General features: G+C 41.1%; 2 protein-coding genes across 3 annotated transcripts; both read left to right on the top strand.

The window, feature by feature from the left end:
• Nucleotides 1-288: 288 nt before the first annotated feature.
• Nucleotides 289-633, top strand: LOC134179602 (uncharacterized). Its single transcript, XM_062646537.1, has one exon. The coding sequence runs from the start codon at nt 289-291 to the stop codon at nt 631-633; it is 345 nt and encodes a 114-aa protein (XP_062502521.1).
• Nucleotides 634-10,605: 9,972 nt separating this feature from the next.
• LOC134180440 (uncharacterized) lies at nt 10,606-11,478 on the top strand. Of its 2 annotated transcripts, XM_062647586.1 has the most exons (2): nt 10,606-11,067; nt 11,131-11,478. In XM_062647586.1, the coding sequence occupies exons 1-2, from the start codon at nt 10,638-10,640 to the stop codon at nt 11,295-11,297; spliced, it is 597 nt and encodes a 198-aa protein (XP_062503570.1). In that variant the 5' UTR covers nt 10,606-10,637; the 3' UTR covers nt 11,298-11,478. The 2 variants fall into 2 exon arrangements, with proteins under 2 accessions (XP_062503570.1, XP_062503569.1); XM_062647585.1 differs by having other exon boundaries at nt 10,606-11,478.
• Nucleotides 11,479-11,793: the final 315 nt, after the last annotated feature.

Here is an 11,793-nt window from a genome sequence, read left to right as displayed (position 1 = left end):
TGATCTTCCTGTAGTCAGCCGGATGGTGGTGACGTAAATAGTCTATTATGCTGCTCGTATTGCTGCTCTTGCAAGAGACTTTCCTATGGTCTAACTGTGTCAGTCGTTTTGGGCTTGCTGTCTCCGTTGCTCTCCAACCCAAAGTATGTACTGCCAGACTAGCGACGTCACGTTTGCTTTTGCAACGAGATCCGAGGATATGACGCTGGCGTTGATTCAGGGTATAAAATTTGGCGACGATCACGTGAGACTCTCGGATACCAATACAACAGTCGTGGCTTAAATCCCATGCTCACTGTTGCTAGAAACTACACAGCCAGGTCCTGTGCTGACCACATGGAACACGGGGAGTCTCACTGTGGATATTACGTCGTCGATGATGGACAAGAAAGTTACGTTGTCTTCTGTGATATGAACACCGAGATTGGATTTGCCTACACACTCATCGAGTCGTTTGCTCTCAAACATATCGGTTTCTTTCGACAAAGTCTGACTGTGAATTGGCCTATCAATGAGAATTCACCCAACTGGAACATGCACCGTCTCTCTCACAGCAGAATGTCCCGTATTAGAGATCACTCCACCTACTGGAGAGCCACGTGCAACTTTCTATCCTTGGGAATTGACTACTAAGACTACGTGAGAGCAAGAATTACAGAAGTAGATCCAACAAAGCAGACCTTGTCTAATACTTGCAAAAAGGTAGAATACATCAATTTGCGTGGTCACCTGGGATTACAGACGACAGTTCCATTTTGGAATAGAAATGGCGTTCATATGCAAACTGACCGCAGCTACACAACGTGTGCATTTAAACCCAACACAGACGCACTGAGTTCTGAAGACAACTGGGGCTACTACGCTACTCGACTCCACTGTTCAAGGTGTAGTTTACAATTGAAACAGTTACTGTACAACAGCTTGCCAGCAAGTGTATATCTAAAGATTACATATTGGAAATTTATATCGGTGAAAACGTTTGTCGATTGCACGTAAGTAGATTGGTGAAAAAGAGTTGTGTAGTAAACCAGAGTATCATAATTTATACCTGGTATTCTCTAGACTCACTGAGTGTACAGGTAGACACGTACGCCCGCACGCACGCACGCACGCACGCACGCACGCACGCACACACACACACACACACACACACACACACACACTGCGATCTATTAACCGATTGAAGTCTCTGTCAAGAATTGGTGAATTCGAAGCCGTCTAATATGATCTTAGGCCGGGCAAACTTGATTCCCAGTTTAACGTCCCTGCCCGCATCATATTTTGGGAAAACAAAATATGTTTTATTATTCATTATATAGAACACATGACACCTTGCACGTGCCTGTGGCTCATGTTGCGCACGTTAGTTTTCACAATATGGCTTCCTTCGTAAGCGTGCATGTGTGCACTGCTAAGAAAACCCTGGTTCCCTGGACTGTTTTGTCGCTGTCTCCTTCAGAAACCTTTGAAGATCTGCTGACATCAGTCCAGGCCGGGCGCTTCTCTATTGTGAAGATGTCTAACGAGTCGGCGGCGGCCCTTTTGACGTCTGTCTTCGTTGGCAGCGACATGTCGTCCTTGTCTTCAGTCCTTTTTAAATTAATATTAATATTAAAATATTAAATGAATAATGAATAATGACTGCCCGCCCGCATGCCGTCGTGAAAAAGGCTGGACGTTAAACTGTGAATCAAGTTTGCCCGGCCTTAGCTCCCCTCTTCTCTCAGTCAGGACTCACTAAATTCTTCGCTTTCAATAATCAATTTGAAGTGATCAAGACGCTCGTACACTCTGCATTGATAATTGCGGTGTGCAACTCTCTTTCGCGAAACGATCGATTCAACTGAACAGTCCTACTGTCAATCTTACTCTCAGTTTGTCAACTCGAAGAATGCACACTCTCTGTCAGGAACTGACAGCTGGTTTTCAAACACGCAGGTGCTCTCTCGTGTAGTAGTGACGTCACTAAAAGTACGCTTCGTGGCAGCGATTTTTTGCTATACCAAACTAATTTAGGTTCGCGCGGAAACAGACGGAGAGGATCACGTGCGTATGAAACCAGAGCCCGTATTATTCTAATATATATTTTGTATCAAGCCATTACAAGTACAGTGCTCTAATTTCAGCTGCATTTAACAGACAATAGAGACAGAAATACAAACTAACTAACATGCAATGCCTATTCTGACTCAGTCTTTATCTAACTTTGAAGTCTGTCATCACCATGATTCTTTGTCTAGAGTCTCCTCCACGTTCTTCCTAGCTATATAGTCTGCTCACCTTTGGACCAAACTTTTGACTGTCAAAATTACTTGTATTAAATCAATTAATATTCAGACAGATTACTTTATTGATTTTAAACTTCAAAAGATACAACAAGCAAATGTTCAAACGTAAGCAAATCCACATCAGTCCATAACTCCGTTCATCAATTACGACCTAATGGATTAACAACAGACAGACAAACAGACAAACAGACAAGCAGACAAACAGACAGACAGACAAACAGACAGACAGACACAGACAGACAGACAGACAGACAGACTGACGGACAGACAAACAGACAGACAGACTGACGGACAGACAAACCGACAGACAGGCAAGCAAACAATAGACAGTACAGGACAGACAAAACAACTTAGAGTAGGGCTTTGTGCTGGTCGAAAGAATGATTTTGTTGATTCCCAGACTGAATGATCTTGGCTCTATAAACAAGTGAATAATTATTTGCAGTATAATAGAAATGTTGGTGAATTTCCTCAGCAACATCTAGCAGAACTATTGCTCAAGAATTGGGAACCATTTCTAGTTCCATTGATAGTAATGAGAGAGTTGACTCCATCATACTGCACATGCCTTCCCATGCTACTAGCGACATTGGTCCATTCTTCACAGTTTTGCCTCGTCCAAGCGATTCTCTTGTGTTGTCTACTCGTTGCCTTTACTAGTACAGACAATTAAAATTTGAAATATGGAATCAAGTTAGTAAACTAGCTCAAAAGTGTACTAAATTATGAATGAACTGAAACTTGTAAAAGAATGTTCTTTACGAGAGTGCAGAAGCACTGTACAGATACAGTGGTTGAAACTGTTGACCCCAGTCACTGTACATAAATACATCATATTACAACAAACAAAGAAACAAAGAAAGAAAGAACAATGTCACCAACCATATAACAACCAATGCCATAATATGTAGTTTGAAATAAAATGCCAGCTGGCAAAGGCAATCCAATGTACAAGTGTCAACAACACAATGACTGATACTACCAACTCAATTAACTAAGAAATGTTAATTAACTTGACTTAACTTAATTAACTTAATTCAATCTAAACCAATGCTAGCTCTAAATATAGATTGCCTCAATAGCTGTGTGGCAATTAACCAGCACTGTTATAATTATGTTGTCATCATTCATTAGTAATTATTATGCTGTCTGCATTAAATAATATGATTTGTAATGATTACTGAAATGTCTAATGATTATTTCATGTACCTGTTTATATACCAACTAGATAACGCTTAATTAGTAAATATTGTGTACATATCATATACTACTAGTTCAATTGTGTAGCTTTATCTGTTAATAATCTTTTGTAGTAGTAGTTGTGAAACAGGATTAAATCATCTGAGTACTTTGCACTCTTCTAATTGTATTATCAATTGCATATTATTACCAATGCCAATTACATGTCTGTGTCTGTCTTGACAAACAGACAGACAGACAGACAACAAAAAGACAAACAGGCAGGCAAACAGACAGTAGACAATAGGACGGACAAACATAATTTAAAGTAGGGCTTTGTGCTGGCCATGCAATCGAGAGAATGATTTTGTTGATTCTCAGACTGAATTATTTTGGTTTTATAAACAAGTGAATTATTATTTGCAGTATAATAGAAATCTTGGTGATTTTTTCAGCAACATATAGCAGAAACGTTGCTCAAGAATTGGCAACCGTTTCTAGTTCCATTGATAGTAATGAGAAAGTTGACTCGATCATACTGTACGTGCTGTCCCATGCTACTATTTGCCTTGTCCAAGTGACTCTCTTGAGTTGACTCCTTGTTGCCTTTGCCTGTACAGACAATTAAGTTTTGGAATACGGAATCAAGTTACTGACTAGCTCAAAAGTGAACTAAATTTTGAATGATCTGGAAACTTGTAAAATGAGGATGTTCTTTACGACAATGCAGAAGCAATGTACAGATACAGTGGTTTAAACTTTTCACCCCAACAAACAAAAAAACAAAACAAGCAAAAACAAAAATCGTAAGGACACATAGTTCAATCATAAAAAAGACAGTATTATCTCTCTTGGATTGTACATGTTAGTTAATGTCAAAATATATCATCACTTCACAAAGAGGCATAATACAATTATTTCTTATTATGTCTATATAAATATTTGCTGTTCAAATACACACACACACACACACACACACACACACACACACACACACACACACACACACACACACACACACACACACACACACACACACACACACACACACACACACACCACAATTGGCAAGAAGAGGAAGAGAAGGAAATTCCAGCCAGTGTAGATAAATAAGAGATAAGTAACCACTAAGTACTGAGTAGTGCCATGCTCATCAGTCTTTATCATACACAAGGTGCAACACAAGCGACCCTATTTTCGCGGAAGTACAGTATGACACGGAAAAAGGGTCTGGCTACGCGGTTTGCTACTGCTTAGCATAACCAATCAGAATACATCAGGTCAGTTTACAATATACAGGAAGGTTAGAGCAGGGCTGGCCTAGCCCTTCCGAATTGTAGGGGTACCGCTTGTCAAAACATTCTAATTTATTCATATTGCGTATCACAGCAATGAATCAAAGAAGATTGCTCTACTCTGTCTTGGTCTCGCAGTTTTCTCTTGAGCAAATCGAATCCGCAGCACGACTTGTGGAATTCGAGATCTGGAGTGAAAGACGTTGTTCCATTCGTATATTCAGGCAACTGTTGCTGTTCTATCTCGTACAGTACCAGACCTACCCAGATGGACGGTCCCCTTTGCTACGCTAACGTCACTCAGTTTGTCTCTAGATAGACGTTCCAAGATCAAACACGTGCCGATATGATGGTGCGCAGCCGAAAAGGCGACGAAAACACGCATTATCTAAACAGATACATGCATATCTAAACAGATACATGCATATCTAAAAAAATTTGCGAAGTCTGACCTCATGGACAGGTATCGTGTTACAGTTACCGTGTGTTGTCTCTAGACACGACAATTACGTATATGGCGTGCACGCCATATTTATCTAAAGTCCGTTCAAAGAATGGAGAGCCCGTGGGAAATGTGGTTACCAGATAAGGCCTAGAGGGCGGAAACAACAATATTGCTCTCATCTTAGATTGTAATACTAACAATCGATAAATGAGCATTTAGAGCAGTGGTTGCTACCCAGCCCTCACTGCCTAATATCTATCTACTTTAGTACGTCAGGGTCCGTCCTGTTCAACAGTTTTCTGCCATTAGAACTGGCCAGAGAAGGTGTTGAAAATGTGACGGTGGCGAAATGGAAGCAGTATGTCGACCATGTCATCCAGAAAGTAGAAAATATTACAGAACGTCAGATGGCGTGCTCGAACAAGCGGTAGAAAGATTAGTAGGTGAGGAGAACTCTTCAGACACTGAAGAGATCCTCCTAGGAGACGATGAGAATGACAACAATGATTAATACAATTAGTCTCGTAGGTGTCATTTACTGGCGGTATTCTTTGTCGGTAATGCATGGGAGGAGTCTCTTTCAGGAAGCAAGCTGTATCTACTAACCCAGGATATATAGAGTTAATTTGTCCAGAGATCTGACTCCACCTAGTCACGTGCTTTCGAATGATATGTTTATCAATGGCGTAGGGGGCGTACTTGCCCAGATACGGGAATTTTCCCACGGGCTCTCCATTCTTTGAACGGACTTTAATAGTGTCACTGCAAAAATAAGTCAACACATAAAGTCAAAACACTTGCATGCATATTGATACAAACAGATAGGCACTTAATAAATCAATGTTTGTAAAAGACTAGCCGCAGCAGTAATTTTCCAATTAAATTATTTCCACTGTCACATCGTCGACAGCAACAATAAACACCACATAACTAAATAATCTAGATTAACTAAAAAAGAGTTTTCAGTTGATCAGCTGTGTAGATCATATAATAAAATATTACCATCTACAAACTAATAATTCTAGTATGTCAAAGTTGAGTTTGCCTAACATTTGCTGCATAAACTAACTATTGATCTTCGTCTTCATTTCAACCATTTGATCTTTACCAAATATTGATTATGTTCTAGCTATGTTGCTCGTACTTCAAGTAGGTAAAGTACGCACACACAATTAACACACACACACACACACACACACACACACACACACACACACACACACACACACACACACACACACACACACCACACACACACACACAGCTAATTACATATATAACTGTCATTCATGTCACCAATTATATAACAACCAATGGCATGATATGTATTTCAAAATATACTGTCAGTTCACAAAAGGCATATATATCCAACATCTGATTTGTCATGATTATTGAAACGTCTATACATTATTTTACGTACGTGTTTATACCAACTAAGTAATGCTTAAAATATATCAATGCTGTCATTTCAACTAGATAATGTTTATCTGTTAGTAAATTTGTGGTAGTAGTAGTTTGTATTGTATAATTGTATTATTAATTGCATATTATATGATTGCACACAGAAAATAGATTTGCAATAAATAGTACACAATTTGATGTATGCAGTGTATGTAACAGCGTAAATATTGCCGTACAATTCAATCGAGGCAACGTGCATAGCTATATGCATCCAAAAAAGACTTTAGAAATAATAAAAAATGTTTAATCGCAATTCATAGTAATTTAGAAATCACTTTACCTGCCGTCCAATCTATTTGAAGTCGATTTGCACAGAGAAAACAACGTTCAGCAGACGATGTTCAAAACTGGGGCCCCCTTTGAATAAACGGTGCAGGTTACTGTTTGAGAGATGCGCAAAAACGAAGCAGTTCGTTTATGTCAAAATCACGGTTGTAACATGTCCATTGACTACCAAGAATCAAAGGCCGCGCCGCTAGCCTCGTACTACCAGCGCACTGTTCGCTCCAGCGGCTAAGTCGAAAGGGTGTCCAAAAAAAAAATTCGCCAGGGCCTGCCGGTCTCCTAGGTACGCAAACGCCACTACAATTACCATTAAGCCTACAACGTCAACAGAACAACTCTTATCGATACTGAAAGTACTTACCAGGTACTCTGTGCTCAGGAAACCATCTAGAACGGTCACAACGGCTTGATGAAAAAGGGGCGTATCGCTTAGCGCGCGCTCGTGACCTACACCGCCTGCTGCACAACAGTTTGTCGGTCGATTTAATTAATGGTTGAAACTGTTAGTGATGACATATTTTAAATTAAAACGTTAGTCGATTGCGCTTAAATTTAATATCAAACCAGAGTATCATAATTATTGTAATCCGGAAAAGCGATCGAAGAAGGCCACAAAACACTAGAATTTAGAGCATCCCAACTATAGCCGCGAGAATGTGTATATACCGCGTTCTTATATTTAATTAATGTAGGCTTATAGTTTAGTAAGTTACGTAAGACGTACAAGTTCTGTGTTTTACATTTGTTGTACTTTGCATAATATACTCAGGTGCAAATTATTGGCGTCTACTCCAACCGAGCATGCAAATACTTAATTATATATTATTTATATACATTATTTAACATTTATTACGATATAAAATTTATCGATATTAATTCTATTGTAGGCGTGTCAAAAGATTAAACTCCCGCATTCTCTCGTATTTTTCTTGCAACTCACGCATTTTGATTGAGCTAGGTTGGCAGTTATAAATATAGTTACGTCTAGGCTGTCGTCGACGCCATGTCGGTGGCCATGGAAACAATGGACGTTCCAGTGTGAAGACGTTCGATTCTTGCTGCATGCTTTCACTGTTGTCGACGCCCCAAGTGCTGTCTAGAGTACAGATAGAAGTACACACTCGCGGACACATGACTGCGTCGCTCACATGACAACACAATTCGGGGTGTGTGTAAAATGCAGAATGAAAAATGTGTAAAACGCAGAATGACGGAATGTGTAAAAGACGGAAAGGAATGGCATCTTGTCTGCACTTTTCCTTTTTCCATATACATTATGTCCGCTGACGTTATTATGTTGGTCCCTGACACTATACTCCCTTCCGCTAATTCTTACACATCCAAACATTGTGGAGGTCTACGTATACGTTCTCTTGGCGCATTTCTTCTTAGTGGAGCTGGTGTATCCTGTGGTAGTGCTAATTTCTTCACGAACGATGCTAGGAGCTTCAGTAGAGGAGGTCGAGTTTCCAGATGTGGTAAAACCTGAGACTGACTCTGATGGTGATACTGTTTTTCCAGTGAAGACTGACTCTACTGGAGCATTCTCTGAAAATGCTGATTCAGATGGGCTTCAGGTTCAAGACGTTGATTCAACCAAACTACTTGCATCTTTACCTTCCACATCCTCTTCTTCAGCTGGTCAGCATGGCGATATGCCAAACTGTTTATCAACTAGGACTTCATAATCTGCTCCTCCTTGCTTCCTAGTTACCAAACCTTTTCCCCAATCTTGACCCCTAATATAGTCTTTACTCAACGCTGAAGGGAGTCGTTTTCTTTCAAACGCGTGCTGTTGCAGCTGACTCTAGAGAAGAGATGGAGCGGTTCTTCGACGGCTTCCGCTCTAGGACGAGCCTAGACTCTTTTGCTATTCCCGCTATATAGACGAGAAGAAAATCTAAAACAATTAATATCTAGTAAATCTCAGGTGCGAGAAGATATTGGTGATGAGAAACCATTGGTGATGATCGAGCACGGTGGTGTATGGTATACGTATACTTAGATTCTATTGACATAGTACCATGCACCTAGCAACAGTACTCTTAACTTCTAGCTAGACTCTACAAACATATCACAACGACGAGTCTGAGCTATACCTTGTAATAGAGGTTACTAGATTGTGTTGGCCACTTCTATGGGAGGGACCATAACCGCGTTTATAGTTAAGAGTATGGTTTAGCCTCGGGGCTTTGTGAGGTCAATAGAGTTGCTACACAAGGGTAGAAGGCCACTCGGTGTCTCTCACTAAGAACCCAATAGTACATACCTGAGCTACTCGGCCAGCACACGACGTCGTCCGGCATTACTTCGCATGCAGCTCTGCAGTGACAACTGCAGAGACCCATCCGCACGAAGCGACGTTCACGGATCTAATGGACTTGTGGAATTCTGTAGTGAAAGACGTTGTCCCATCCGTAGATTCAGGCAGCTGTTGCTGTTCTATCTCGTACCAGACCTACCCAGATGGACGGTCCTCTTTGCTACGCCATCACGTCACTCAGTTTGTCTGTAGACGTTCAAGTCAAACACGCGCCGATATGATGATGTACAACTCGATCCGCGAACGCCGAAAGGCGACGAAAACACGCACTATCTAAACAGATTCATGTATAGCGTTTGCGAAGTCTGACCTCATGGACAGGTATCGCGTTACAGTTACCGTGTGTTGTCTCTAGCTAGACACGACAATTACATAACTAACGCCATGACGCCAACAAAACCAGAGAATACGGAAAACCGGGTAGTAACTTCGTTGTCGCAGATGTAGACACTATATAAACCATTCACCGTCAGCTTGCAGCACTCTGTATACACCAAAGCTCCAGGAGTGATGAGAAATCTTTCGGTGTTTACTGCCTTCTCGCTGCTTGTTTACTTTGCAGCCGCAGCCGTTGAGTCTACCGTCTCTGAGGTATGGTACGTGCACGTGTACTGAGTACGATAAAGAATGCTCTCACAATCATCTAGCAAGAATAAAATCTGCGTGTACTTTGTTGTGAACTAAAAATTGTTATTTGCTTCTGCAGAAATCTGGTAGCGTGCGAGCTACAGATGTACAGTCACAGGCGAGCAAGAACCGTCTGCGAAGGGACGTGTCGTCTACTCAAACTTCAACAAAGAAAAAGGTATCATGACAGACTAAAAATAGACAAATGACAAACACTTTCAAACCAGTAAGAATCGAGATGTACTCTTACCAGATTTTTTTCATTCTCGTCAACACCATTCAAATTTCAACCGCTCGAATATAGAGTTAAAAGTAGGGCGTGGTTTTTAATAGCGTGCGGACGAGAACAACTATGCTCCAACGCGCATTCACGTAGCACGTACGCTTTCAAACGTTCTACGCCTAGGGCAGTAACAAATCCATGCAGTACCACCTTCCTGTTTACGAGTGTCTAATTAACATGAAATAATTAATCAATCAACAAACGGCATACGCCTGGTTCACAATACACCTCGCGTCACGTCCGTCGTCTCGCGTCAAAGGAGGCCGTTTCCGACGCGACGTGTTGGATAGGATTTTTCACCTCTACACACACATGAAAACAGAGACTACTTTCTGACGTAAATATCTAATGATGTCTTTTAATTGTTGTAACGTAGGAATGCAACAGTTGTGGCTCAAATCCCATGCCCACTGTTGCTAGAAACTACACAGCCAGGTCGTGTGCCGACCACATGGAACACGGGGAGTCTCACTGTGGATATTACGTCGTCGATGATGGACAAGAAAGTTACGTTGTCTTCTGTGATATGAACACCGAGATTGGATTTGCCTACACACTCATCGAGTCGTTTGCTCTCAAACACAACTCTTTCTTTCGATCGAAAAGTCTGACTGTCAATTGGCCTATCAATGAGAATTCACCCAACTGGAACATGTACCGTCTCTCTCACAGCAGAATGTCCCGTATTAGAGATCGCTCCACCTACTGGAGAGCCACGTGCAACTTTCCATCCGTGGGAATTGACTACCAAGACTACGTGAGAGCAAGAATTACAGAAGTAGATCCAACAAAGCAGACCTTGTCTGCGACTTGCAAAAAGGTAGAATACATCAATTTGCGTGGTCACCTGGGATTACAGACGACAGTTCCATTTTGGAATAGTAATGGCGTTCATATGCATACTGACAGCAGCAACACAAAATGTGCATTTAAACCCAACACAGGCGCAGTGAATTCTGAAGACAACTGGGGCTACTACGGTACGGTGAACCCCAAGTTTCGTTGTACAGCAACAGCAGAATCAACAACACAATACTGGATGGGAGACTACATACGGGGCAACGTGAAAGACAAGAAAGCACAGTGTAAAGACTGTGGAAAAATTTACTAAACGTCTAGCAATCAATGCGTGTACACAAATGCAGCTGTGGTTTGCTCGACTCCACTGTTCAAGGTGTAGTTTACAATTGAAACAGTTACTGTACAACAGTTTGCCACCAAGTGTAGATTAGATATTGGAAACTTATATTGGTGAAAACGTTTGTCGCGCGTAAGTAGATTGGTGAAAAAGAGTTGTGTAGCAAACCAGAGTATCATAATTTATACCTGGTATCCTCTAGACTTACTGAGTGTACATGTAGACACATACACCAGTGCAGTGACACACAGAATAATGTGCGCATGTGTACTACTTGAGTATTGATTGAGTCACAAGTATTTAGTGCCCGGGCCCTATTTGGCACTATTGATCAACTTTTAGGCGCATAGTGCCTAAACAAGTTGTGCGCTATTATTTTCTGCAATTTCTATTATGTTGCGCACGCTAGTCTCTAAGTGACACCAAATTTGTCAAATTGATCAGTCTGTAAGACAGCCTGATGTCCAAG

Source organism: Corticium candelabrum, chromosome 5, assembly GCF_963422355.1.
Source record: "Corticium candelabrum chromosome 5, ooCorCand1.1, whole genome shotgun sequence".
In the NCBI taxonomy this organism is placed as follows: domain Eukaryota; kingdom Metazoa; phylum Porifera; class Homoscleromorpha; order Homosclerophorida; family Plakinidae; genus Corticium; species Corticium candelabrum.
This window is presented reverse-complemented; position numbering and strand designations above follow the sequence as displayed.

What these genes read in the sequence shown, in the direction of transcription:
- LOC134179602 (XM_062646537.1), top strand. Translation starts at nt 289, where the DNA reads ATGCTCACTGTTGCTAGAAACTACACAGCCAGGTCCTGTGCTGACCAC.
- LOC134180440 (XM_062647585.1), top strand. Translation starts at nt 10,638, where the DNA reads ATGGAACACGGGGAGTCTCACTGTGGATATTACGTCGTCGATGATGGA.